Genomic DNA, 27103 nt, shown 5'->3' with positions numbered 1-27103 from the left:
AGCCAATGTCGCGACGATACGGACATGCGGTCTTGATGCTCCGAGACCGCAGCTGATACTTTTGCCGCTGGGTGGTCCAATTGGACCTAAACCGTCCCACAGAGACGGTGAACAGAAAGAATACATCTTGCTGATCTCAGGGACATCGCAAAGTCCCTGATGGATCCAAGAGAAGTTCTTCAAGCTGGCGACAAAAAATCCAGCCATTAGGCTGATGAAGCCGGGGCAGCTCCAAAATGGAAGGATATGGAAAGAGAAAGTGTTTCCAGCTGATGAGGAATTTTTGCCGTTTTAAAAGAGACTGCCTATAAAAAAACTTACAGTTAATTTAAATTTGAGAACAGAAGAAATAAGTGGAGGAATTAAGCTTTGAATGGTTTTGGACAGTGGGTTATCTTACTTTTTAAATGCTATGTTCATGGATGGAATTTATACAAGCCTTTTAAAACGAATGGATTAAGTTTTCTTCATCTATTTTTTTTCTGCTATTACTATTCTTTGTAACCTATGGACTAAAATTCTACTTCTTCACTACTGTGGGTTTTTTTCCTCTTTTCTTCTCTAACCCATTCAAGAATTTGACTTTTGTTTAAACGAAGAAAATTGTTACAACAGAGGGAAAGAAAAGCACTGAGGCTCGGAGGCTGGAGGTTTGTGTATTGGAAACAAAACACTCTTACTTTTCTCACTGATTATTCTGGCTTGGCACTTCAAGGTCTCACTGTTTGTTTATAGAGAGTGATAAGAAGAAAAGCATACAGATGTTCTTCTGAAGTATATCTTTAACCAGAGAAAAGTGAAAATAAGATCTTATTGTGAATTTATGTTTGATCCTGTAAAAACCTTTTAAGCCAGAGCAGCGGGTGTTTGTCAGCTTGAGATAATGGCATAACTTCAACAGCAGAAAGTAATTTTAAGCCTGCAAAAGATATTGTTAGAAATTCATAAATTATCAAATACATTTGAGAGAACGGAGAAGAAGTTGGAAAACTTAGAGCATCTAACTGTAAAATATGATGAAGAAGTTGGAGATGTTTATCAAGTGGAAGAAGTGGAGGTTAGAGTCCTAAAAACTGAAGAGGAAAATGATCATAAAGAAATTAAATCCACTGATATCTATGGTGATTGGTTTGTGTCTGGAAATAGAAAGAGTGGAACACTTAAAGAGAAATTAAATGGAGGGGAATTCTACCCCAGATGGCAAGATACAGAAGAAGAAAAAACTTATGGATTTAAAGAGAGAAATTTTATTAGCAACATCATTGATAACACCATCGACAATTAAAGATAAGCTGATTAAGGAAACAGAAGAAGGGCATTGAAATTACAATGAGTTGCTAATAGGAGTCCGTACAAACTTGATTGAGATGATTAGAGGACTGATACCACAAATCGCAGAAGACATGAAACTGTTTTGCTACTGGAAAGATACAGGTTAGTAGATGGAAGTGCATAATTTAAAACTAGTTAAACTAGTGAAATTTAGTGACAATAGATATAGTCAAATAAATAATTGATAATGATAATAATATATACATATGTATTGTTATGATAAGTAATAATTGGATACGAATATTTGAATGGTACTCATGAAAGGAAGATTAGAAATCTTTTTGGTTATATATAAAGGCTAATAGAAAAGAACTAAGTTAAATTTAGTTAAATTTTGATTATAAGGGGGGGAAATTGTTATGATACAGGGTACAGTCAAATAAAGGAGGGATAATGATACAAAGGAAAATATATATGTATGGGTACAACATAAGGAAACTGGATGTAAATGGTAAACAGTGATTTGGTAAGGAGGATTAGAAATTTTTGTTACTAGATATTATGGATGTTTAGCTAGAATAGGCCACAAGGATTCAGTGTTATTGGAGGATTTTAGAAATAGCAAATGAAATGCCAGTATGTGGTTATGATTTAAATCTTGATATATTTTATGATGAAGGACATTTAAACAATTGTAGTCAAATGAAAATGGGGGTATGATGATGGTAATATGTATAAATATTGGAGTTAAAATACTTGAGTTAATATGAATTATGATTGATGACTGTGGAAGAGATGCACGAAGGTTTTTGTAACCAACTGATACACTTTCTACAGTATGTAAAAAAGGAGGATTCTTTGTGTTGTGTTTGTTTTGAAAATTAAAAAAAAAAACCCAAAAAAAGAACCAGGGATGTTTACAGGATGACTCAAGAGCTGAAAAATGACAGTCAAGATGACTTGGGAGGCTGATCTCTGGTGGCATCAGTGGAGAGGGGCCAGGAGCGCTTGTGTCCAGAGACTCCATAGAGGTTGAACGTGTATCTGCGTGAAGGAGTCAGGCTGGTCACCGTGACTTCACGGGAGTCTCCCTCCACAGGCAGGATTTGGGGTTGTCCATCTGCATCCTTGTACTGGATCAGGAAGGAGTCAAAGGCCCCAGTGGGGACAGTCCAATGGAGTTGGACAGAATCACTTGTGACATCAAGGACTGAGAAATCTCCTAGGCTAGGTTGGACAGGAATTGGCTCCACTGAGACTCTAATGTGAGCTAAAGGAGGGGAATTTTTAAAAGGGTTAGTTATAAGAGCTTTGATGCTCGATATGAAATCCATAAGCTGCAACATTCAGTAGAAATTGCTGCTTGTTAAGGAAACCAAGAAAGTTATTATGAAGTTAAGGTATTCGAAATGTTCCAAATCATGAAGCTGACCTGTGGTGGCATCGGTGGAGAGCGGGCTGGATCGCTTGCGCCCGGAGACCCCATAGAGGTTGAACTTGTATCTGCGAGAAGGAGCCAGGTTGGTTACGGTGACTTCATGGGAGACTCCCTCCACAGGCAACGCTTGGGGTTGGCCATCTGCATCCTTGTACTGGATCAGGAAGGAGTCAAAGTTCCCAGTGGGGACAGTCCAATGGAGATGGACAGAATCACTTGTAACATCCAGTACTGAGAATTCTCCAAGGTTGGGTTGGACAGGAATTGGCTTCCCTGACTCTGTAAGGCGGGTTTAAATAAGGAAACAAAAGAAAAGACTAACTTATAATTTCCCTGGTCCTTGAGACAACATCCAAACTTTACTAATTAAGAAAATTCAAGAATGGTAGTATAGCAATAACAAAAGCAGTAACACTTTGTTCTGTCTCGTGATTCCAATGAGTATGCTGACACAGGCTTGGTTGTCTGCCACGACTAATTACATAGATAAAGCCACCCCTTGGCTAGGAGCCTAGAAAGCTATCTTCAAGAACCCAAGGTTAAACTTATAGAATGCTTTCTCAACGGGTTGTATAATGGACTGTTGTTTCCTGCAAAGATTCCCCTCCCATCGCTCCATCTACAAACTCTTTGGGAGGGGCCACACCCTTAGCCATCTGTCCTTCCTTCCTTCCATGACGTCTTCTCCACAGCTGTTCCTTTCTCCTATCAATTCTACGCATATGCACATCAGGGACAACCTCCCTCTGTTCCTCCTCACTGCTCCATGACTCAGATGCCACCTGGTGGCCAACAGCCTCTCTAGTTCCTGCTCTGACTCTAAACACCCTCCAGAATCTTCCTCATCCTCCAGAATCTTCCTCATCCTCCAGAGCAGTCCCACAATGGTCTGAGCTGTCAGAGTCCACCAACAGCTCAGCCGGCCGCTGCTGGGCCACAACACACTTAGATATAGATACCACTTCACAGTGTCTTCTCTAAGCAGTTTTACAGAGTCAGCATATTTTCCCCAACAATCTGGGTCCTCATTTTACCGACCTCAGAAGGATGGAAGGCTGAGCCAATTTTGAGCCTAGTGAGATTCAAACTGCTAAATTGCAGTCAGTCGGCAGTCTGCATAAGTAGCCTTCACTACTGCATTCTAACCACCGCGCCATCGTGGCTCTTATGGAAGAATATCATTGGAAAACTCCCCAGCCATGCCATATTCTGAAGCTGACCTGTGGTGGCATCGGTGGAGAGGGGCCTGGAGCGTTTACGCCCTGAGACTCCATAGAGGTTGAACTTGTATCTGTGGGAAGGAACCAGGTTGGTCACGGTGACTTCATTGGAGTTTCCCTCCACAGGTAACGCTTGGGGTTGTCCATCTGCGTCCTTGTACTGGACTAGGAAAGAGTCAAATCTCCCAACGGGGACAGTCCAATAAAGTCGAATAGAATCGCTTGTGACATCCAAGACAGAGAACTCCCCTAGACTGGGTTGGACAGGAATTGGTTCCTCTGTGTCCGTAAGGTGAGTTAAAAGAGGGGGAGAGAGAGAGAGAGAGGGAGGGAGGGAGGGAGGGAGGGAGAGAGAGAGAGAGAGAGAGAGAGAGAGAGAGAGAGAGAGAGAGAAAAGGCTCACTTACAGTTGCATTGACGTTGAAGATTACATGTAGGAGGTGATGGAACATTTAGCAAATATGCTATTTGCACCCTCTGGGCCCGTAAGGAAATGAGAAAGGTTTTTATATATATTATATGTATTTATACATTTTGGGGAGTAGAGATCGACAACAACAACACCCCCTTTTGGTCAAGTAGATTTGTCCTGTGGAGGCATAGCCAGTCTGGCCCCTATGCCGAGGAGCCCAGCATAGCTGCTTCAAGCCATACTAGACATAGACAATGAAGAACGAGCCGGACGGGTTATAAGATCATGGGGAAAACAACAAATGAATCCGGTTAATATATCAAATGTGCCTGTGAGGTGGTGGAGGAGCAGCAGTGTGTGGGAGGGGGCCGGAGAGAATGCCGTCAAAGCAACATCTGACAGCTCGGCATCATTCCCTGGGGATGAGCAGCCCAAGCAGTGTGTGATAGGGGAGGAAGCAACAGGAGCTAAGCCTCCATAGATTAACATGTCTGAAGTAAAAAGGACAGAGCTAATTACAGTTGGGTGGTGGGTGGATGGGATTATCATGCGCACAATGGCCAAATTGTTCAATGATGTATAAAGGCGAATATCTCCTCAATGGTAGTTTTTACACTCTGACAATGTTAGCAGAGGCTAACAAAAGCTAATATATTTTAAGTTCCGGAGATCGTGATTTCTGTCTCTTCTTTTATAGCAACACCTGAAACTCGTACATACATATACAATACAATAGCAGAGTTGGAAGGGACCTTGGAGGTCTTCTAGTCTAACCTCCTGCCTAGGCAAGAAACCCTGAACCCGTTTCAGGCAAATGGCTATCCAACATCTTCTTAAAGACTTCCAGTGTTGGGGCATTCACAACTTCTGGAGGCAAGCTGTTCCACTGATTAATTGTTCTAACTCTCGGGAAGTTTCTCCTCAGTTCTAAGTTGCTTCTCTCCTTGATTAGTTTCCACCCATTGCTTCTTGTTCTACCCTCAGGTGCCTTGGAGAATAGTTTGACTCCCTCTTCTTTGTGGCAACCCCTGAGATATTGGAACACTGCTATCATGTCTCCCCTAATCCTTCTTTTCATTAAACTAGACATACCCACTTCCTGCAACCGTTCTTCATATGTTTTAGTCTCCAGTCCCCTAATCATCTTTGTTGTTCTTCTCTGCACTCTTTCTAGAGTCTCCACATCTTTTCTACATCATGGTAACCAAAACTAAATGCAGTATTCCAAGTGTGGCCTTACCAAGGCATTATAAAGTGGTATTAACACTTCACATGATCTTGATTCTATCCCTCTGTTTATGCAGCCTAGAACTGTGTTGGCTTTTTTGGCAGCTGCTGCACACTGCTGGCTCATATTTAAATGGTTGTCCACTAGGACTCCAAGATCCCTTTCACAGTTACTACTACTGAGCAAGGTACCACCTATACTGTACCTGTGCATTCTGTTTTTCTTGTCTAAATGTAGAACCTTACTCTTTTCACCATTGAATTTCATTTTATTAGATAGTGCCCAATGTTCAAGTTTGTCAAGATCCTTCTGTATCTTAAGCCTATCTTCTGGATTGTTGGCTATTCCTGCAAGCTTGGTGTCATCTGCAAATCTGATGAGTTCCCCATTTATTCCCTCATCCAAATCATTGATGAAGATGTTGAAGAGTAAATGTTGGGCCTAAAACAGAGCCTTGGGGTACTCCACTGCATACTTCCCTCCATGTAGATGCAGTTCCATTGAGGACTACACATTGAGTGTGGTTGGTCAGCCAGTTACAAATCCATCTGGTGGTGATGCTGTCTAACCCACATTCTTCTACTTTATCTAGTAGTAGGTTATGGTCTACCTTATCAAATGGCTTACTTCACGTGATCTTGATTCTATCCCTCTGTTTATGTAGCCTAGAACTGTGTTGGCTTTTTTGGCAGCTGCTGCACACTGCATACCTGCATACCTCCCTCCATGTAGATGCAGTTCTACACACACACACACACACACACACACACACACACAGACACACACACACACACACACACTGAAAAGCTCACAGGCATGTTAAATCCTGAAGCTGACCTGTGGTGGCATCCGTGGAGAGAGGGTTGGAGCGTTTGTGTCCAGAGACTCCATAGAGGTTGAACTTGTATCTACGAGAAGGAACCAGGTTGGTCACAGTGACTTCACGGGAGTCTCCCTCCACAGGTAACGCTTGGGGTTGGCCATCTGCATCCTTGTACTGGATCAGGAAGGAGTCAAAGTCCCCAGTGGAGACAGTCCAATAGAGATGGACAGAATCAGTTGTGACATCAAGGACGGAAAACTCCCCTAGGCCAGGTTGGACAGCAGTTGGCTCCTCTGGGGTTTGAGCTGAAAGAAGGATATGGAAAAGAAAAATGCTTGGTTCAAATGCCTGGCTGTTGAAGATGGAACCTCGGATCTGAAAGATTCAATAAAATGCTGCCTGCGAAGGAATGTTATTGTCAAGGTACAGGATGTTAATATGAAGGTACAAGAGCTGAAAAGTCCCAGCCACTCAGACTCTAGAAACTGACCTGTCGTGGCATCCGTGGAGAGAGGGCTGGAGCGTTTGCTCCCGGAGATTCCATAGAGGTTGAACTTGTATCTGTGTGAAGGAGTCAGGTTGGACACAGTGACTTCACGGGAGTCTCCCTCCACAGGCAACGCTTGGAGTTGGCCATCTGCATCCTTGTACTGGATGAGGAAGGAATCAAAGTTCCCGGTGGGTACAGCCCAATGGAGATGGACAGAATCACTTGTGACATCAAGGACTGAGAACTCTCTAAGGCTGGGTCTGGGTTGCACAGGAATTGGATCTTCTATGATGGTAAGTTGGGCTAAAACACAGAAAGGAAAGGAGATACTTATTTATAATTTCACTGATCTTGGAGACGCCATGAAAAGCTGGAATAGCCATTAAAAAGGTTGCTAATGTTCAAAACCAAGAACATTAATATGGAAGAATAACATGTTAAGAGTCCCCAGCCATGCTAAATCCTGAAGCTGACCTGTGATGGCATCGGTGGAGAGAGGACTGGAACGCTTGCTCCCAGAGATTCCATAGAGGTTGAACTTGTATCTCTGTGAAGGAGCCAGATTGGTCACTGTGACTTCATTGAAATCTCCCTCTACAGGCAACAGTTGGGGTTGGCCATCTACATCCTTGTACTGGATCAGGAAGGAGTCAAAGCTCCCGGTGGAGATGGTCCAAAGGAGACGGACAGAATTACTTGTGACATCCACAACTGAGAAGTTCCCCAGGCTGGGCCGGACAGTAACTGGCTGCCTTGCATCTCTAGGGTGGGCTAAAATGGGAAAATGAACAAGAAGGCATATTTATATTAGTCTTGCTCACCTAAGTGGGGCCATGTGAACAGCAGTGGTGGGATTCAAATTTTTTACTACCAGTTCTGTGGGCGTGGCTTGGTGGGCTTGGCTTGGCTTGGTGAAGGTTACTGCAAAATCCCCATTCTCTCCCGATCAGCTGAGACTCAGGAGGCAGAGAATAGATGGGGGCAGGGCCAGTCAGAGGTTGTATTTACTGGTTCTCCGAGCTACTCAAAACTTCCTCTACCAGTTCTCCAGAACCAGTCAGAACTGCTGAATACCACCTCTGGTGAACGGGCTGTGAGTGCCCATGTGAGTGCGGCCCAGAATGCCAACGATGATCGCAGCAATGCTCGCATGAGTGGGGCTGCAATCGCCTGTGATGTTTGTGTGAGTGGGGCTGTGCACATGGACATGCACACACACACACGCACACACACACACACACCAACCAACTACTCATGCAACCCAAAGGCCGATAGGATGGGGCCCACAGCCTCCAGCCATGCTAAATACTGAAGCTAACCTGTGGTGGCATCGGTGGAGAGGGGCCTGGAGCGTTTACGCCCAGAGATTCCATAAAGGTTGAACTTGTATCTGTGAGAAGGAGCCAGGTTGGTCACAGTGACTTCATTGAAGTCTCCCTCCACAGGTAACACTTGGGGTTGTCCATCTGCATCCTTGTACTGGATCAGGAAGGAGTCAAAGTTTCCTGTGGGGACGGTCCAGTAGAGATGGACAGAATTGCTTGTGACATCCAGGATCGAGAACTCCCCCAGGCTGGGTTGGATAGAAATGGTCTCCTCTGAATGGATAAGGTGGGGTAAAACAAGGAAAAAGGTTAAAAAAACATTTAGTTATAATTTCGTTGGTCTTGAAAGTGTCACTCAAGAACTGGAACAATCAGTAAAAAAGTTTCTTGTTAAGGAAGTCAAGAATGTTAATATGGAAGAGTGAACATCTGAAGAACCCCCAGTCACACTGTATCCTGAAACTGACCTGTGGTGGCATCGGTGGAGAGGGGCCTGGAGCGTTTACGCCCAGAGATTCCATAGAGGTTGAACTTGTATTTGCGAGAAGGAACCAGGTTGGTCACAGTGACTTCATTGGAGCCTCCCTCCACAGGCAACGCTTGGGGTTGGCCATCTGCATCCTTGTACTGGATCAGGAAGGAGTCAAAGCTCCCGGTGGAAACGGTCCAATAGAGCCGGACAGAATTGCTTGTGACATCCAGGACCAAGAACTCCCCCAGGCTGGGTTGGATAGGAACTGATTCTTCTACCAAGGGAACTAAAATGGGGAAAGAAAAAAAAGACTCAGTTATAATGTCCCTGATCCTGGAGATGCAACCCAAGAGCTGCAACAATCAGTAAAAGGGTAGACCTGGATGACTGAGAATCTCCATAGACAATCTGTACAAAGTTAACTTGTTAAGGAAATCAAGAATGTTAATTTGTGAAAAAGGAGGAGCCACCGTCACGATGATACAACGGGCGGTCTCGTCACTCTGAGACTGACGTTGATACTTTTGCTGCTGGATGGTCCATTTGGACCTAAACCGTCCCGTAGAAACAGTGATCAGGAAGATGAAGCTTTGCTGGTCTCAAGGACACCGCAAAGTCCCTGATTGACCCAAGGGAAGCTCTTCAAGCAGGCGGTAAACAGGCAGCCCAAGGCTGATGAAGTTGGGACGGCTCCGGAAGGATGGAAGTGAAAAGAAAAAGTGAGTCCATCTGGTGAGGTATTTTTTCTATTTTGAGAAAGACTGCCCAAATAAACTTTTTTAAAAGCCAAATTAAATCCTTGAGCAAAAGAATTAAGCGGCGAAATTAACCTATATTGGATTGCTCTGGAAAGCTTTTTTTTTCTTTGTAACTATACTTTGTGGACTGAAGTGCTCGCAACATTTTTTGTTTCTCCTCTTAAAGTGAATGGATTAATTTTTCCTTCTGTTTTTTGTTACTTTATTTTTTTGACTTTTGGATTAAAACCTTCCTTTTTATTTTAACAATTCTTCCTATTACTTGTTTTTAAATTTCATTAAAGAACTTTGTTTCCTATAAGCCAGAGATAAATATTAGAAAGTGAAAGGTAGCAACACTGCCACTCGGAGGTCAGAGGCTGGAGTTTTTGAAACAACGTATTTCTTCTCTTTTCCTCTTTGAACTTACTGACTTTGTAGCTGAAGGGTTTGCAATTTGTTTACAGAAACTGATAAAGAGCCAAGGGCATGAATTGTTTTCGCAGGTGCTCTTTGAGAACTATTTTGGCAGGGGAGAGAAAGGGAAAAAAAACAGAACCCTTCTCCTTAGAAGAGCATAAAATAACTTGTGTTTGTCAATCTAAAATAAAAATAATAAAAGAGGCCTGGAACGCTAGAGTGGCAGTAGTTATTAGTTTTTCTTTTTCCTCCTTCTTTTTTGGAAATATGGATCAATACTCAGATGAGGAAACTTTAAAATTCCAAAATATCTTGGCTGGAATTCAAAATCCACTGGAAGGATATGGGAGAATTGAGAAGAAGTTGGAAAAACTAGTGTTCCTCACAGTAAAAGATGAAGGGGTTGGAGCCCCAAAAATTAAAGGGGAGAATGAAGACATAGAAGATAAAGACAAGACAATAGATGATTTTATTAATGGAGCAAATGTGGGTGAAAGTGGAACGAAGGGAATATGGAAAAAGGAATTTGACGAACTGGAGTTCTACCTTAGATTCCAAGATACAGAAGAAGAAAAAAGAGAAATGATGATGGATTTAAGAAGAGAATTTTTTTCAGAAGCACGATTGACAACCAAAGACAAGCTAATTTTAATAGCAGATGGAGGGCAACGAGATTACCTGAAAGATCCTTCAAGCAATAAAGTGCGGAGAGAAGTCTATAAAAACCTTATAAAGGAGATAAAAAGAAGACTGACACCACAATTGGCAAGAGAGATAAGACTGCTTTGTTACCGGAAAGATACAGATTGACAATGAAAGTTGATAATAAAAAATTAGTTAATTCTGGTGATCAATAAGTAGGAATTTAGTAATTTTTAGATTGTTTTAGGTTGTTATTAAATGTTTATTTGTTAACAAATAATTAATTATAATAACAATAATGAAATGACAATGGATACAGCTTAATGATATATACATGCACTGGCAAACTAGTAAAAGAAATTTGGATATGAATTGCAAATTGCGATCTGGGAAAAAGACCTATAGATTTTATTAACCAATTTTTATTCAGATCTTGTCATAAAGGTGTAATGTTTTGGGGTTTGATGAGAGGAGGTTGGATATAAATAGTAAATGATTTTTAGCCAACTATAATAACAATAGGGAAATGTCAATGGATATTGTTTAATAATATATATATATGCTCTGGTTTTGGCAAAAGAAACTTGGATACAAATTCTAAACAGCGAGTTGGAAAAAAAAGTGGGGGGGAAAGGTTTAGAACTTTATTAATTGACTTTTACTTAGAACATGTCATAAAGGTGTAATGTTATTGGAGGATTTTTGAAATAGCTAATGAATGCCATTATGTGGTTGTGTCTTTAAGTATGAATTATTTGAGGTAAAAGCACGTTCAAATAATTGTAGTCAAATGAGTATTGTGGTACATTGATAGTAAGTGTCAACGCCTAAGGCATATCCATGACTACTATCACCTTGAGAAGGGGAAGAAAATGCCATGCATACTTTTGGCCAGAGTAAAAGTGTCATATTTCTGTACTGGGATGTGAATGCGCAGGTCCAGAACCCTGCCATAACGTCCTGTTGGAGAATGTGATTGATGACCTCAGCCAGAGGGGAGGGGGCACAAGGGTAAAGGTCAGACGCCATTCATGTGAAGTGTTAATACCACTTTATAATGCCTTGGTAAGGCCACACTTGGAATACTGCATTCAGTTCTGGTCGCCACGGTGTAAAAAAGATGTGGAGACTCTAGAAAGTGTGCAGAGAAGAGCAACAAAGATGATTAGGGGACTGGAGACTAAAATATATGAAGAACGGTTGCAGGAACTAGGTATGTCTAGCTTAAGAGAAAGAAGGACTAGGGGAGACATGATAGCAGTGTTCCAATATCTCAGGGGTTGCCACAAAGAAGAGGGAGTCAAACTATTCTCCAAGGCACCTGAGGGTAGAACAAGAAGCAATGGGTGGAAACAAATCAAGGAGAGAAGCAACTTAGAACTGAGGAGAAACTTCCTGACAGTTAGAACAATTAATCAGTGGAACAGCTTGCCTCCAGAAGTTGTGAATGCCCCAACACTGGAAGTCTTTAAGAAGATGTTGGATAGCTATTTGTCTGAAACGGTATAGGGTTTCCTGCCTAGGCAGGGGGTTGGACTAGGAGACCTCCAAGGTCCCTTCCAACTCTACTATTGTATTGTATTGTATTGTATTGCAAGTGGGATTTAGTTTCAGCTACACAGAAGTCTGTGCCAAGATGTTAGTCCTAATAAACGAATGGGTTTTTTAAAAATTTCGTCTCGGGGCTCGTAAATTAATTAGGGCAACTCTTGGAACCTTCACAGTAAGATATACAAAGATTTTTGATTTAAAGTGTATAATCTAATATGAACTATAAGTAATGACTGTGGAAGAAATGCACGAAAGTTATCTGTGACCAATCAACACGCTTTCTACAAGATGTAATGAAGGATGATTCTTTTTTGTGTGTTTTTGTTAATTAAATAAAAAAAACTTTTTCTTAAAAAAAGAATGTTAATTTGTAAGAATAATATCTGAGAAGTGCTCAACCATGCTAAATACTGAAGCTGACCTGTGGTGGCTTCCGTAAAGAGGGGCCTGGAGCGTTTATGCCCAGAGATTCCATAGAGGTTGAACTTGTATTTGCGAGAAGGAACCAGGTTGGTCACAGTGACTTCATTGGAGCCTCCCTCCACAGGCAATGCTTGGGGTTGGCCATCTGCATCCCTGTACTGGACTAGGAAGGAATCAAAGCTCCCAGTCAAGACGGTCCAATGGAGACGAACAGAATTGCTTGTGATATCCAGGACTGACAGTTCTCCTAGGGTCGGTTGGACATCAATAGCTTCCTTTGAAACTGTAATATGGAGGGTGGGGGAAGAAAAGGAAAGGTTTAGGTGAAATGACACCGATGTCATAGATGCAATACAGCAGTTCTAATGTTCAGCAACTAAGGTATTTGTTAAGGAAATCAGGAATGTTAATACAATGTTAGAATATCTTAAAGTTTCCCCAGGTAGAATGTCATCTGAAGCTGACCTGTGGTGGCATCCGTGAAGAGAGGGCTGGAGCGTTTGCGCCCGGAGATTCCATAGAGGTTGAATTTATAACTGCGTGAAGGAGTCAGGTTGGACACAGTGACTTCACGGGAGTCTCCCTCCACAGACAACGCTTGGAGTTGGCCATCTGCATCCTTGTACTGGATGAGGAAGGAATCAAAGTTCCCGGTGGGTACAGCCCAATGGAGATGGACAGAATCACTTGTGACATCAAGGACTGAGAATTCTCTAAGGCTGGGTTGCACAGAAATTGGATCTTCTATGATGGTAAGGTGGGCTAAAACACAGAAAGGAAAGGAAATGCTTATTTATAATTTCAGTGATCATGGAGATGCCATGAAAAGCTGGAATAGCCAGAGATCACTTCCGTTCACTGAAGGCGACGGACGTTGTTGTCCGCTGTTCGTCTCTCTGGTGGGCTCCTTTTAGGAGCACAGGGGGTCTCGGAGGGGCCACCTGCCGCAGGGTGGCTTGCTGGAACCCCCCGGATTTGGCGGCAGCCGGCGGGGGTGTTTCCAGCCTTGCCCCAGGAGCCGGGGAACAGAGGGGGGGCATGGAACAGCATTTGGCTATCTGCCCTTTCACTGAATGGGCTCCGGGAGGAAGGAGTTAATTAAGGAGGAGCGGCTGGAATGCAGGTGGCGAGAGATCCGTCCTAATCTCCTTAATTATCCTTAATGGATAAGCAGTAGACTATTGTAAATTCGTGTTCAATCTATTTGAAACTGGAAGATTAGAGGGGGGGGTTCTCTTTCTCTTTACCTCCCTCAGATAAAGCGGCATTTGAATTATCTCTCTCTATATCGGAATGGAGAGAGAATAAAGGCTGACTTGTCACCTGTATTAACTATGTGAGAAAGATTCATATCACAACTGCAAGAGGTGATTGCTGAGCTGTTTTCTTAAAGGAAAAAAAAACTTTATGGAAATCTTTGTTCTTTTCCATGTGAAAGGAGGAGCCAAGATGGCTCCCCTCCGTCTTCGTTTTTGTACTTACAAATGAAGTCTGCCTTTTGAAACTACCTTTGAAAAAATCTCTGGCATTGTATTATTACCCCCCCTGAAGGACCCCTGGACCTCTCCTGTTATATGGTCTTCCTGGATTTTGATTATTTGATGTTCCCCTTTCTGGTGTGCCTCCGTGCCTAGGAACTGTGATAGAGAACTAACTTTTCACTTTCTGATTTGCCTGCCTCCTTGGATCGGCACTCCACTGACGCCATTTCTTTTGTAAAAGATTTATACCATCTCTGAACTCAGATAAATGGGGCCCAAAAACCCGCCAACAGGCAAGTCATTCTCGGCTCCCACATCTGCCACCTCCAGCCCAAGTATGCATCAGACGAAAATTACTTCATTGTTACAACAAGAAGGGATTGGAGAGAGCTCAAAAGACTTATCCGTTACCCAAATGTTTCAGGAAATTATGAGGGGTCAAAATGAGTTGAAAAAGGAAGTGACAGATCTCAAAGAAGAACTCAGAGGTGTACAACAACATATAACAGAAAACAAACAAAGAATTAATGTGTTGGAGGAGGGGGAGGCTGGGCTGGGGGAGGAGGTTAAGGCAGTCCGGAAGGGAAATTTAGAATTGGAAAATTTTATGGCAAAGATAGAACTTGAAAGAATGTCCTTTTTTCTCAGATTCCAGAACCTACCAGAGACAGAAAATGAAGATCTTAAGGATATTATGAGTACAATTTTAGCAGAATATATTAAGAGAGACAAAGAACAGTTGTGGTGGGATATGGATCTGGTCTAGAGGATTAATTCAGCATATGCTAGAACACATAATGTTCCAAGGGAGGCACATGTCAAATTTCTTAGGAGGACCATGAGGGATGAGGTGCTAGGGGCTCAAAGGGGGGGGGGACACCACTAAAATATAAAGACAAAGAAATAACCAATCTTAAGCAAATTCCAAAAAAAATAAGAGAGAAAAGGAGGAAGTACTCCTCCTTATCAAAGAAATTATATAATAAAGGAGTTTGGTTTAGATGGTTATTGCCAGAGGGAATGTTGATCTTTTGGGAGGGAAACAAAATTAGAATTAATACAGTGGGGGAGGCAGAAGCCTTCATTAAAAAAAACAGTTCTCTCCTAGAGGATGAAAATATGGGAGGTAGTGAAAAAGGTAGTAATGTACAAGATATGAAGGAGGGTGGGGCTGTGGCTCCATCTGGGGACAGGGAGGAGGGAGCAATATCGAAAAGGCTCAGGTCACAAAAATAAATGCATTTGAAATATTATTGTAATTGTTGATATACTAGAAAGTGACAAAAAAGAGATGATTGGACACATGGTTGATATAATGTAGAACAAGATTCTGTTTTTGCTTATCTTTTATATGTTGTCTTTAACATTGTAAAATTGTGAGATTTGGAGGGATTTTTACCACTAGCACGGGAACTGCCAAAATTTTCTATGTACCCTTTTACCTTTCCCCATAAATATTTAAAAACCAATAAAATTCTTTAAAAAAAGAAAAGAAAAGCTGGAATAGCCAATAAAAAGGTTGCTAATGATCAAAACCAAGAACATTAGTATGGAAGAATAACATGTTAAGAGTCCCCAGCCATGCTAAATCCTGAAGCTAACCTGTGGTGGCATACGTGGAGAGAGGGCTGGAGCGTTTGCTCCCGGAGATTCCATAGAGGTTGAACTTGTATCTGTGTGAAGGAGTCAGGTTGGACACAGTGACTTCACGGGAGTCTCCCTCCACAGGCAACGCTTGGAGTTGGCCATCTGCATCCTTGTACTGGATGAGGAAGGAATCAAAGTTCCTGGTGGGTACAGCCCAATGGAGATGGACAGAATCACTTGTGACATCAAGGACTGAGAACTCTCTAAGGCTGGGTTGCACAAGAATTGGATCTTCTATGATGGTAAGTTGGGCTAAAACACAGAAAGGAAAGGAAATACTTATTTATAATTTCACTGATCTTGGAGATGCCATGAAAAGCTGGAATAGCCAATAAAAAGATTGCTAATGATCAAAACTAAGAACATTAATATGGAAGAATAACATGTTAAGAGTCCCCAGCCATGCTAAATCCTGAAGCTGACCTGTGGTGGCATCAGTGGAAAGGGGGCTTGAGCGTTTGCGCCCAGAGATTCCATAGAGATTGAACTTGTATCTTTGGGAAGGAGCCAGATTCGTCACAGTGACTTCATTGGAGTTTCCCTCCACAGTCAATGCTTGGGATTGGCCATTTGCATCCTTGTACTGGATCAAGAAAGAGTCAAATTTCCCGGTGGAGACAGTCCAATGGAGTCGGACAGAATCGCTTGTGATGTCAAGGGCTGAGAACTGACCCAGGCTGGATTGGATAGGAGTTGTCACTTCTGAAACTGTAAGGTGAGCTAAAACAGGAAAATGAATAAAAAGATTTAGTTAGTACTTCCTTGATCTTCAAGATGCCACCCAAAAGCTGGAACAATCAATAAAAAAAGTTCTTGTTAAGGAAATCAAGAACATTAATATGGAAGAATAATATCTGAACGGCCTCCGGCCATGATAAATCCTGAAGCTGACCTGTGGTGGCATCGGTGGACAGGGGCCCGGAGCGTTTGCGCCCGGAGATTCCATAGAGGTTGAACTTGTATCTACGAGAAGGAACTAGGTTGGTCACTGTGACTTCACGGGAGCCTCCCTCCACAGGTAACGCTTGGGGTTGGCCATCTGCATCCTTGTACTGGATCAGGAAGGAGTCAAAGCTCCCGGTGGAGACAGTCCAATAGAGCCGGACAGAATTACTTGTGACATCCAGGACCGAGAACTCCCCCAGGCTGGGTTGGATAGGAACTGATTCCTCTCCCAAGGGAACTAAGACGGGGAAAGAAAGAAAAGGCTCAGTTATAATGTCCCTGATCCTGGAGATGCAACCCAAGAGCTGCAACAATCAGTAAAAGGGAAACGTTTGGGACAACCATGACCTGGATGACTGAGAATCTCCATAGACAATCTGTACAAAGTTAACGTGTTAAGGAAATCAAGAATCTTAATTTGTAAGAATAATATCTGAAAAGTGCTCATCCATGCTAAATACTGTGGTGGCATCGGTGGACACCGGAGCGTTTGCGTCCAGCCCAAGGTCATCTTGTCTCCGCACCTCTGCACCTGACTTGAACTAGATGGGTGGAAATGCCAGCGTGGCAGACGAAGATTGGACCACGGGATGGACTTATAGGTGGGGGCAAGGTTTTGAACTTTCAACTGGGTGGAAACACAGGAAGCTTTCAGATTCGGGTTTCCACAGTTTGTACCAACATGTCTTTCTTATTAAATTGGAACTTTGTTGAAAGCTATGCCTTGAACTCTGATTTAATTCTGGATGATATTTGGAATGCTGACACCAATACTTGGAAAAATAGCAAATATGCTATATATGAAGGAAATCCATAATACTAATATCGTTTTAAAATCTCCCATGCATAGAATTTCCTGAAACTGACCTGTTGTGGCAAAAGTAGAGATAGAGTTGGAGCGTTTGCGCCCTGAGACTCCATAGAGATTGAATTTGTATCTGCGCGAAGGAACTAGGTTCGTCAGAGTGACTTCACGGGAGTCTCCCTCCACAGGTAACGCTTGGGGTTGTCCATCGGCATCCTTGTACTGTATCAGGAAGGAGTCAAAGGCCCCAGTGGGGACAGTCCAATGGAGTCGGACAGAATTGCTTGTGGCATCAAGCACTGACAGTTCTCCCAGGTGGGGTTGGAAAGAAGCTGGGTTCCTGGGCTCTGTGGTTTGAGTTTAAAGAGGAATATGGAAGAAAAGCTTGGTTAGAATGTCTCACTGTTCGTGATACAATCCTGGAGTTGAAACATTCAATAACCATGCTACGTTAAAGAAACTAGAAATGTTAATACAAAGTTAAAGGTAAAGGTTCCCCTCGCACATATGTGCTAGTCGTTCCTGACTCTAGGTGGCTGTGCTCATCTCCATTTCAAAGCTGAAGAACCAGAGCTGTCCAAAGACGTCTCCATGGTCATGTGGCCGGCATGACTAAACACTGAAGGCGCACAGAACGTTGTTATCTTCCCACCAAAGGTGATCCCTATTTTTCTACTTGCATTTTTACGTGCTTTCGAACTGCTAGGTTGGCAGAAGCTGGGACAAGTGACGGGAGCTCACTCCATTACGCGGCGCTAGGGATTCGAACTGCCGAACCGCCGAGCTTTCTGATCGATACGCTCAGCATCTTAGCCATTGAGCCACTGTGTATGAAGTTACAAGGGCTGAAAAATACAATGACTCCCGAAGCTGACTTGGGGTGGCATAAGTAGAGGCAAGGGTGGGGTTAGAGCGTTTTTTGTCTAGAGACTCCATAGAGGTTGAACTTGTGAGAAGGAGCCAGGTTGGATTTCCTTGGGGTCTCCCTCTACAGGAAGGGCTTGGGATTGGCCATTTGCATCTTTGTACTGGACCACAAAGGAGTCAAAGCTCCCAGTGTGGATGGTTCAATAGAGATGGACCAAATCACTTGTGGCATCAAGGACTGAGAAGTGCCCAGGCTGGATTGGAAAGGAACTGCAATCTCAATATTTGGAATTGGGGCTTAAAAAGAGAGAAATAGGAGAAAAAAGGGTTATAATAATCTTTGTGTTAGTAAAAAATACTTCTAAGTTCTGTGTTTAAGAAATATTTCTGTATAATTTGATGTTGTTCAATTATTGTTATGTTTGAGATAATATCAAGAGGTTGATAATATGACACTTGTCTTCTTTATGTTCAGAATTGTAACTGGCTTCATCCCCAGTCTTGGACTCTATCAGACTTTAAAAAATGAGAATTATTCAGACCTATGTACTGGCTACCATCCTGTCAGCAGTATCCTTTCTTGACCTGCTTCAAAAAATACCGGATATACTGTATATTACTCCCTAATACTTGAATTAGCTTTGTGTCCACCAGATGGATAAGAGCAGTTGAAAAATGGGAAGAAATAATCCAAAGGGCCCGGGCAAAACAAGAAAAACCCGGCACACTATTAACCAAAGCTCCAACTTGCAAGAGGTAGTATGAAACAAGATATTGAAGTGTTAGGCAACTACTGCAGCAACAACACTGCGTAATAAGGAAACCAATCATGCTGATCTGAAGGTACAATATATGAAAATCTCACAATCCTTCAAGCTGACCTGTGGTGGCATCAGTGGAGAGGGGGGTGGAACGTTTGCGCCCCGAGACTCCATAGAGGTTGAACTTGTATCTACGAGAAGGAGCCAGGTTGGTCACTGTGACTTCACGGGAGTCTCCCTCCACAGGTAACGCTTGGGGTTGGCCCTCTGCATCCTTGTACTGGATCAGGAAGGAGTCAAAGCTCCCAGTGGGGACAGTCCAATGGAGACGGGCAGAATCACTTGTGACATCCAGGACTGAGAACTCCCCCAGGCTGGGCTTAATGACTATGGTCTCATCTGGTTTCTCCTTTCCTGGTTCCTGAACTGCAGCTATAAGGGACAGGGAATAAAAAAAAAGAGGAGTTGTCAGCACCATTTCTCACTAGGACTGCTTTCCCTTGTAAGTTGCTTTCCCAAAAAATCTTTCCACCAAAAAAATTACAGGAAATAAATCTGTAGGCTTTGCATGTTTATAATAGTTCCATTCAGCAGGTCCTGACCAGTTCTGGAGAACCAACAGCGGAAATTCTGGGTATTTTGAAGAACCAGTAAATACCACCTCTGACTGGCCCCGCCCCAGTGGTGGGTTCCGGATCCCGGTACGGTGCAATGGGGCCCGGTGTCCTCATGGACAGGTGCAGTGAGCGCACGCGTCCTACCCTCCAGCGATGCATCCGCGAGCCTCCGCAACACTCCAACTGCTTGCGGAGCGTTGCGCAGGCGCTGTACGGGCCATGCACATGTGCGAAAGCACCAAAAAGTTCAAATACATGTAAGCATGATGGGCGGGTGGGTGGGCCAGGCAGGCACCGGTACGCCTGTACTGGGGCGTACAGCCTGCAACCCACCACTGCTCCGCCCCATCTATGCTCTGTTCCACCAACCCCATCCCTGCGAGTCCAGTAGTAACTTGGCGGCCTGGGTCGCTGGAATCGGCAGCGACCCAGGCCTGCCACGCCCCCAAACTGGTTCTCCTACGATGCCGCCATCGTGAATTTCGGAAATGTATTTTTCCCTTTTCTAATGTTTTGCACATGCACAGACCTTTTCCGTTTCAAATGCGCACGCGTGCGGAGCCCATTTGCAACTTTTTTTGCGCGTCAAACTGGCAGTAATGCCAGCAGGAACCCACCCCTTCCCGAGTCCCAGCTGATTGGGAGGGAATGGGAATTTTGCAGTAAACTTCCCCTGGAGTCAGGTGGGAATGGAGATTTGACAAGTATCCTTCCCCTGCCATGCCCACCAAGCCACTCCCACCAAGCCACACCACTCCCACCAAGCCACGCCCACAGAACCAGTAGTAAAAAAAATCCCACCACTGGTTCTACTAATAGTTAACTTTCACTGTTTTCTCTTGTGTACAAAGTAAATATGTTCTGCAAGATGACAAGAAAACATTAGGAAATACTTTCCTATTTTTTTAATGTATTAAAAGAGAAGGAAGAGGAGCTTTTAATGACTGAAAGAAAGATAGCTGCCAGGTTCATGGTATTGCTAACCTGTCACAGCATCTGCAAAGAGAGGTCCAAGGCGCTGTGTCCCCAAAATGCCGTAGAGGTTGAATCTGTATTTTTGGAAGGGAACCAAATTGGGAATAATGACTTCGCGGGAATTTCCGTCCACATGCAACTCTTGATCGTTGCCTTCTGAGTCTTGATACTGGAGCGAAAAAGAATCAAATCTGCCTGAAGGGACTCTCCATGTAAGACGGGCAGAGTTGCTGGTCACCTCTGATACAGCCAGATCCCTTAGGACAGTTTTGTGGACGGACACATCCTCCTGTGATCCTGTGGAAATAAAAGATAGCCACCGTCTTTCAGACCTCTAGCTCCTGTCCATCTTTCAAGACACCGGTTATGTTTTTAAGTTTGCAGTCCTAGCTGTGTGCAGATCTGTATAAATTTCATTGGTGAGCTGTTTCTTTGATGGGTTATATTTGGCTGGCTGTATTCCCAAGCTGAGGGCTCTTAATATGTTAAGGGCCTTGTTTCCTGATTTTATTATTAACTGGCCAAGTATTTCAGCTGCTTTGTATATTTATTTTGGATGTTTTGATATTGTTTTATATTTTTGGAATTCTAAGCTGCCCAGAGTCATTGACTGAGATGTGTGGCTATAGAAATCGAATAAATAAATATAAATAGATAAGGTAAAGGTTCCCCTTGCACATATGTGCTACCTGTTCCCGACTCTACGGTGTGGTACTCATCTCCATTTCAAAGCTGAAGAGCCAGCGCTGTCCAAAGACATCTCCGTGGTCAGGTGGCCAGTATGACTAAAAGCCGAAGGCGCATGGAACACTGTTAGCTTCCCACCGAAGATGGTGGCATTGGCAGCGTACCTGAGGCAAGTACCTGTACGACTCCGGTGGTATTTAGATGACTTCTTATTACAGTCATCTTCTGTTAATGGTGCCCTAAGGGACTTAGACATTACCATGTCGACCGTGAGGGATCATGGATTCTCCATTAATCTGGCCAAAAGCCATCTTCAACCTACCACAAGTCTAATTCATTAGGGGCCTTGATAGACACAGTGTCATCCAATTAGCCACTGAGCCACCGTGTCCCTATAAATGCATAACAAATGATAAAAATCGATATTCATTCTCAATGGCAATTTTTCTTAAATTGCACAACTCCTGTGAACAAAGAATGTCATGAAAAAGCATGTTTTAATGCACACATCATAGTGCAGACTTTTAGAATGGGCATTTCCCCAGTCTGTCTTTTCCCTCCACATAAACATCCATTTTTGCATCCCTCTCTTGGAAACATTTCTTCTTTTTCAGATGCATCTCTCACAACGTTTCCCTTTTGCCATTTGTCACCAACTCGATCTGCAGGGTTGACTCTTTCCGATTTTGATCAAGTTGCAAACAGACCCTTACTATCACACGGAGGCTGGTTCTGAGAGAGCTGAAATCAAGCATTATCTTTGGGAGAATGCAACTGGGTAGGGAAGGAAAGTCACACATCTTGCCGGGAAATTCTGTGGCTCCCTTTAACCATTCCACTGACCTGTGATGAATGTTATAGAGGCAGGACCCAGTCGTTCCTGGCTGGAGATGCCATAGAGATCTATTGTATATCTGTGGGAAGGAGCCAGGTTGGGGATAGTGATTTCATGGGAATCTCCCTCAGTGAACAGCTCTTGGAGTCTTCCCTCAGCATCCTTATATTGGATTAAAAAGGAATCAAAGTTCCCAGAGGAGACTGTCCAGGACAAGTGGGCAGAATTGCTGGTGACAGTGGCAGAAATGTCTTTAAAAATAGGAGGAGCTTTTCCTGTGCTATCGGATCCTGTGACAAAAAAACAAAGAGAGGAAATCAAGGAATATTGCCTTAATAGAATATGTTGCTTTCATCACAACAATAGCCACAATTTATTAAATGTGAGCTGCCTGAATCTCATAATAATAATAACAACAGGTGCAAGCTTTCCAGAATGCTTGGAGAGGGAAGAAGTATACATTTTGCAAATCGCTAGCAACAAATAAATAAGTGAGCAATGCTGAAAGAAAGACAATGCCGTTAGATCAGAAAAAAGGCCTGATTGTCGGAGCTACTGGTTCGCCCGAACCAATCCGAACCGGCTGAATCCCACACCTGCTTAATGATGTTCTGAAGCGTGATGGCTATTTGTCTTGTATGAAGCTGTTTTGTTTGGACTACTTTAGCAATATTATCCACCGTCTGAATCCTGCAATTAGAGCAGCTGATTTCTTTGGAAACCCCTTTCTTTTTTTTCTTTTTTTAATTGTTTTAATTAGACGAATAACACACACACAAAACACTCTTCAATACAACTGCCAGCTAGCATGTCAATTGGTTACATTTGAGTTCCGTGCATTACTACAATCATTCTTTATACTTCATTCACATTAAATTGTGCATTTTAAATCAAAAATGATACCCACATTCTCCTTTAGCTACATTTGTTTTGAGAGTACTTTTATCAAGAAACATTCGTGTTTATATTATTCAATGGATAAACATTTTAACACCGACAACCATCTATGAGAGCTACCACATTCTGTTTATTTATCGCCTAGGATTCCTATTTCTTTCCTCCATCCACCTATACCATTTATCCCATATCTGATAGAATTCTGATTCTTCTTTTCCCTGGATTTCTTTAGTTAATTTGTCCATTTCGGCACAGTCCATCACCTTTCTTATTATTTCCTCTTCGCTTGGGGTTAGCTTGTTTTTCCATTTCTGGGCATAGGCAATCCTTGCCGCCGTTATTATATGCAATATTAAGTACTGGATTTCTTTTTTGTATTTTGTAGGCAGTAATCCTAATAAGAAAATTTCCGGTTTCTAATCTATTTTAAATCCCGTTATTGCCTCCAGCCACTTTTGGATCTTTTTCCAAAACTTTTTAGCCTCCTCACAGGTCCACCATAGATGATAGTATGTTCCATGTATTGATTCGCACCCCTTTCAGTTACAACATTTCGGTGTTTCTCAATCTTGGCAACTTTAAGATCGGTGAACTTCAACTCTCAAAACTGATTGCAAAGCTTTTTTTTTTGTAAAAAAAGACTTGCTATTATTAAGTATTCAGCTTAAATAAAATCCACTGAGGCGATCTCTCAGGAACAGCGACTTTATTAGTTAAAAACAACTAGCTATGAGAACAAAGACAACGAACTCCGGTTTGACCGCTATTTATATGCAGCTGTCAAAGCGGCAACCAATTAGAAGGATGCCAGCTCCTGCTGATGACGCCGGCACGATTCATCCAATCCTGTCAACCGCCGGTGATGATTGACACCTTGCGGTTGCCATGGTTCGGACACAACAGCTATTTTGAACAGTTGCTAAACAAGGCAGTCGATAAGAAAGGACTACCCATATCTGAACGTTGGGAATTGAAATCCACACATCTTAAAGTTGCAAAGGTTGAGAGACACTTAAAAACACTGAGGGTTTTTAAGAAAAGATGCACAGCCACCTATCTGAAATGGGTCTCCTGCTTGAACTAGAACTAGGTTGGACTAGAAGACTTCCAAGGTCCCTTCCAGCTCTATTCTGATTGATTGACTGACTGACTGACTGACTGACTGACTGATTGACACTGCACTGGTTGATTTGGCTTTGTGCACCTGTTGTGGCCCGGCAGCGGCCAGCAGAGCTGGCAGCAGATTTGGGCAGTTAACCAACACTGTTCTATGTTCTAAGTGGGAGTCAGACTCATGACACAGAGTGCAACAGGACAGAGATGAAACACAATGGTCAGTGGGTCAGCCAATGTCCTTCATCACATCAGAAATATGTGTACATTCTATCATCTTCTTTGCTGGAAAAAGGACACCTGGAATAGAACAAAAATCAAGATGCCGGTTAGAACTTGACGAATTCAAGGAATATAGTGAAGGTACCTGTAATTATTTTTGTTGAGAAGGGGGCGCTGTAGCTTCCGCCAGGTCTCTCTCCGTGCAACTCCATTTCATACTCCGTCCCAGGGTGCAAATCCATTAAGTCGACACTTCTCTCTGTCCCTGGAATGCTGATTTTTTGGGGAGGCGTCCCAGATTTGGGATCCCTATAGTAGAGGGTAAACCTATGGAAGAAATTGGGCGGGGCCGACCATGTCACACGGAACTGGTTTGGAGAGATTTCGGTCAATTGAAGGTTCTTCAGTGGAGCTTCAGGGGTTGAGGTGGGTGGGGCGATGGTTTGGATCTTGTCATTTGTTGGTGAACTCGGAGCTGAAGGAAAAGAGATTTGAGGTGAGGGAACAAGAAATTCTTTTTTTTAAAGTTTCATCAACTTCCTCCCTTAGTTAGTCTGGCAAGCATATTTCTCTACTTCATGGATTTTACAGGAGGTTGGGGAGGAACATGGGCCAGTCCTGGAGTCTGGGGAAGGCTCTGATGTGGGCTCTGTGTTGGAGGCAGAGAGGGGGCCAGAGCCATATGCCAGTTGTTAACATCAGTGCGGCAGACAAACAGCTGGAGCCTGTTCCCAGTGTGCGCATGCAGAGTTGCCAGATGAAGGGAACAGCTAAGGAAAAGGGGTCAACTTCGGAGTAAGGCCACCATGGACGATGAATGGCCCTCCCAGAGGAAATAAAAGGGGAGTGAAATGAGGAGGTTGACTTCCGGTCAACCGTGAGGAAGTCTGCGCGGCTGCCAGGGCGGCGGAATAGCGATTCGGCAGGAGAACGGCTTGGGAGCAGCACCTAGACGTTCGGGGGGCGATGCCTGGCCCTACGGCCCGACCGGCGGTGGCGACGGCGGCAGCTGTGGCGGAAATGGCGCTAGAACATCGGGCGCCATGCCTTCTTTCCATTTCTCCGGCCGTGGTGAGCTGCCTGATTGGGAGGCCGGTGGGGGTCGGAGAGGAGCCGCGGGAGCAAGGAAGGAAGCCAGGGGGCCACTGGAGGCCATGGGCGGCCTCCAGAAGATCAGCAGGCCGGGAAACTGGCCTCGGCACTTTGCCTATCCCCCCCCCCCCCGCTGAGCTGTGATTTCCGCCTACACCCCAAGAACTGCCTCTGGGCCCCGATTGTGGATTGAGGATGTTTGCTTCCTCTCCCCTCTCACTCGCTTTTTAAGAGCTCTGATTTCCAATTTACATCTTGGACTTGTACTTTGACACCCTGCTACAAATGAAACCCTGCCATAGCCATGGCTTGATACCAACATTATAATCTACTCGAGGTCTGACCTTCTACGACTGCGAGGGTCCCCTCTCTCGCAGGCATGCCCCCCTGCCCTGGCCAGGGCCCACCTCGATGAAGGGTTTATTAACCCAGAGAGGTGGAGGAAGTGGGGGATTAGGGGTTTTTTAGTGAAATGTTTTTTAAAGGTTTTAAGGGGTTCCAGGGTGGGGGGGGGAGGGTTACACAGCCTAGGGGGAAGGGAGCGGAGTGGGGGAGGTGGGGGAAAACAGCATTCCTACAAGGGGCTCTGCAATAACGACGGTCGTAGGGAGGGGCGGGCGCGAGGACATTAGAAGAACGTGTAGTTGGTTGGGAGACCGTGGCTGCTGGACATGCCCGGTCACGTGCACCAACCCCCGCAGTCTAGGTGGACAGGATCGACAGAGCCTGGGCCTTAGGCTGATGCTGTGTAACGCGAGGTCTGTGGTTAACAAGGCCCCCCTCATCAGTGACTTGATCACAGAGGGGGAGCCGGACCTCGCAGGAATAACGGAAACCTGGTTGGGCCCGGAGGGGGGATTACCCCTCGGGGAAATGTGCCCTCCAGGTTACCGTGTATTCCACCAGCCAAGGGCCCAGGGTAGGGGCGGTGGGGTAGCGATAATTATTCGGGAGGATCTGGCACCGAGAGAATTCACTGTGTCGCAGATATCTGGGTGTGAGTCTCTGGGCGTGAGATGGGGCCCAGGGAGACAGTTGGGCCTGTTGATAGTATACTTGGCTCCCCGCTATACATCAACGGCCCTGCCCGGACTCCTCGAGCGGATTTCTGAGATGGCGGTTGAAACCCCCAAGCTATTAGTGATGGGGGATTTCAACCTGCCATCGATGGGAGAAGCATCCGAGGTAGCTCGGGAATTCATGGCTTCCATGACAGCCATGGATCTGACTCAAGTAATTCGGGCTCCCACACACGAGAGAGGCCACACACTGGACCTTGTGTTTGTCTCCGACCAGTGGACGAGTGATCTGGGAATAGGGGATTTAGCCATCACGCCCCTGTCATGGTCAGATCACTCACTTCTCCAGCTGGACTTCCCTGGCGCTACCTCCCGCCGCGGGGAGGTGGAACCAGATTGTCCTAGATGGTTCCGCCCCAGGCGTCTGATGGAACCAAATAGGTTCCAGGCAGAGCTTGGACCACCTCCTGCAGACCTGTCTCGCTCCCGGGCAGAGGACCTGGTAGCTGCATGGAATAATGCGGCTGCCGGAGCCTTAGACTGGGTTGCGCCTTTGCGGCCTCTCCGGTGGCAACGATCGACCCGGGCTCCCTGGTTTATTGTGCCACCCTTATTGCGTCCGCAGAGAACCGCCCTGCCGCCGTTTCGGGTGACCCGCTCCCTTCTGTCACAGGGGCAGCGGGATCC

At 44.3% G+C, this 27103-nt stretch overlaps 1 protein-coding gene across 1 annotated transcript in view; it reads right to left on the bottom strand.

The window, feature by feature from the left end:
- Window positions 1-27103, bottom strand: part of TNXB (tenascin XB) — a 159540-nt gene that overhangs the window by 44624 nt on the left and 87813 nt on the right. Inside the window, exons 13-30 of the mRNA XM_081939432.1 lie at window positions 24451-24780; window positions 22082-22363; window positions 20561-20848; window positions 19080-19391; window positions 17394-17678; window positions 16474-16764; window positions 16005-16301; window positions 15537-15833; window positions 12919-13215; window positions 12452-12736; window positions 8676-8966; window positions 8203-8481; window positions 7358-7654; window positions 6884-7186; window positions 6408-6698; window positions 3931-4209; window positions 2705-2989; window positions 2240-2542 (exon numbers count right to left, since the gene is read on the bottom strand). Of these exons, the coding sequence (XP_081795558.1) occupies window positions 2240-2542; window positions 2705-2989; window positions 3931-4209; window positions 6408-6698; window positions 6884-7186; window positions 7358-7654; window positions 8203-8481; window positions 8676-8966; window positions 12452-12736; window positions 12919-13215; window positions 15537-15833; window positions 16005-16301; window positions 16474-16764; window positions 17394-17678; window positions 19080-19391; window positions 20561-20848; window positions 22082-22363; window positions 24451-24780 (5292 nt within the window). The remainder of the gene's footprint in view (window positions 1-2239; window positions 2543-2704; window positions 2990-3930; window positions 4210-6407; window positions 6699-6883; window positions 7187-7357; window positions 7655-8202; window positions 8482-8675; window positions 8967-12451; window positions 12737-12918; window positions 13216-15536; window positions 15834-16004; window positions 16302-16473; window positions 16765-17393; window positions 17679-19079; window positions 19392-20560; window positions 20849-22081; window positions 22364-24450; window positions 24781-27103) is intronic.

Source organism: Natrix helvetica (genome assembly GCF_964273705.1).
Source record: "Natrix helvetica genome assembly, chromosome: 1".
NCBI classification, from domain to species: Eukaryota; Metazoa; Chordata; class Lepidosauria; order Squamata; family Natricidae; genus Natrix; species Natrix helvetica.
Note: the sequence above shows the minus strand (reverse complement) of the source record. Positions and strands in the feature narration are given on the sequence as shown.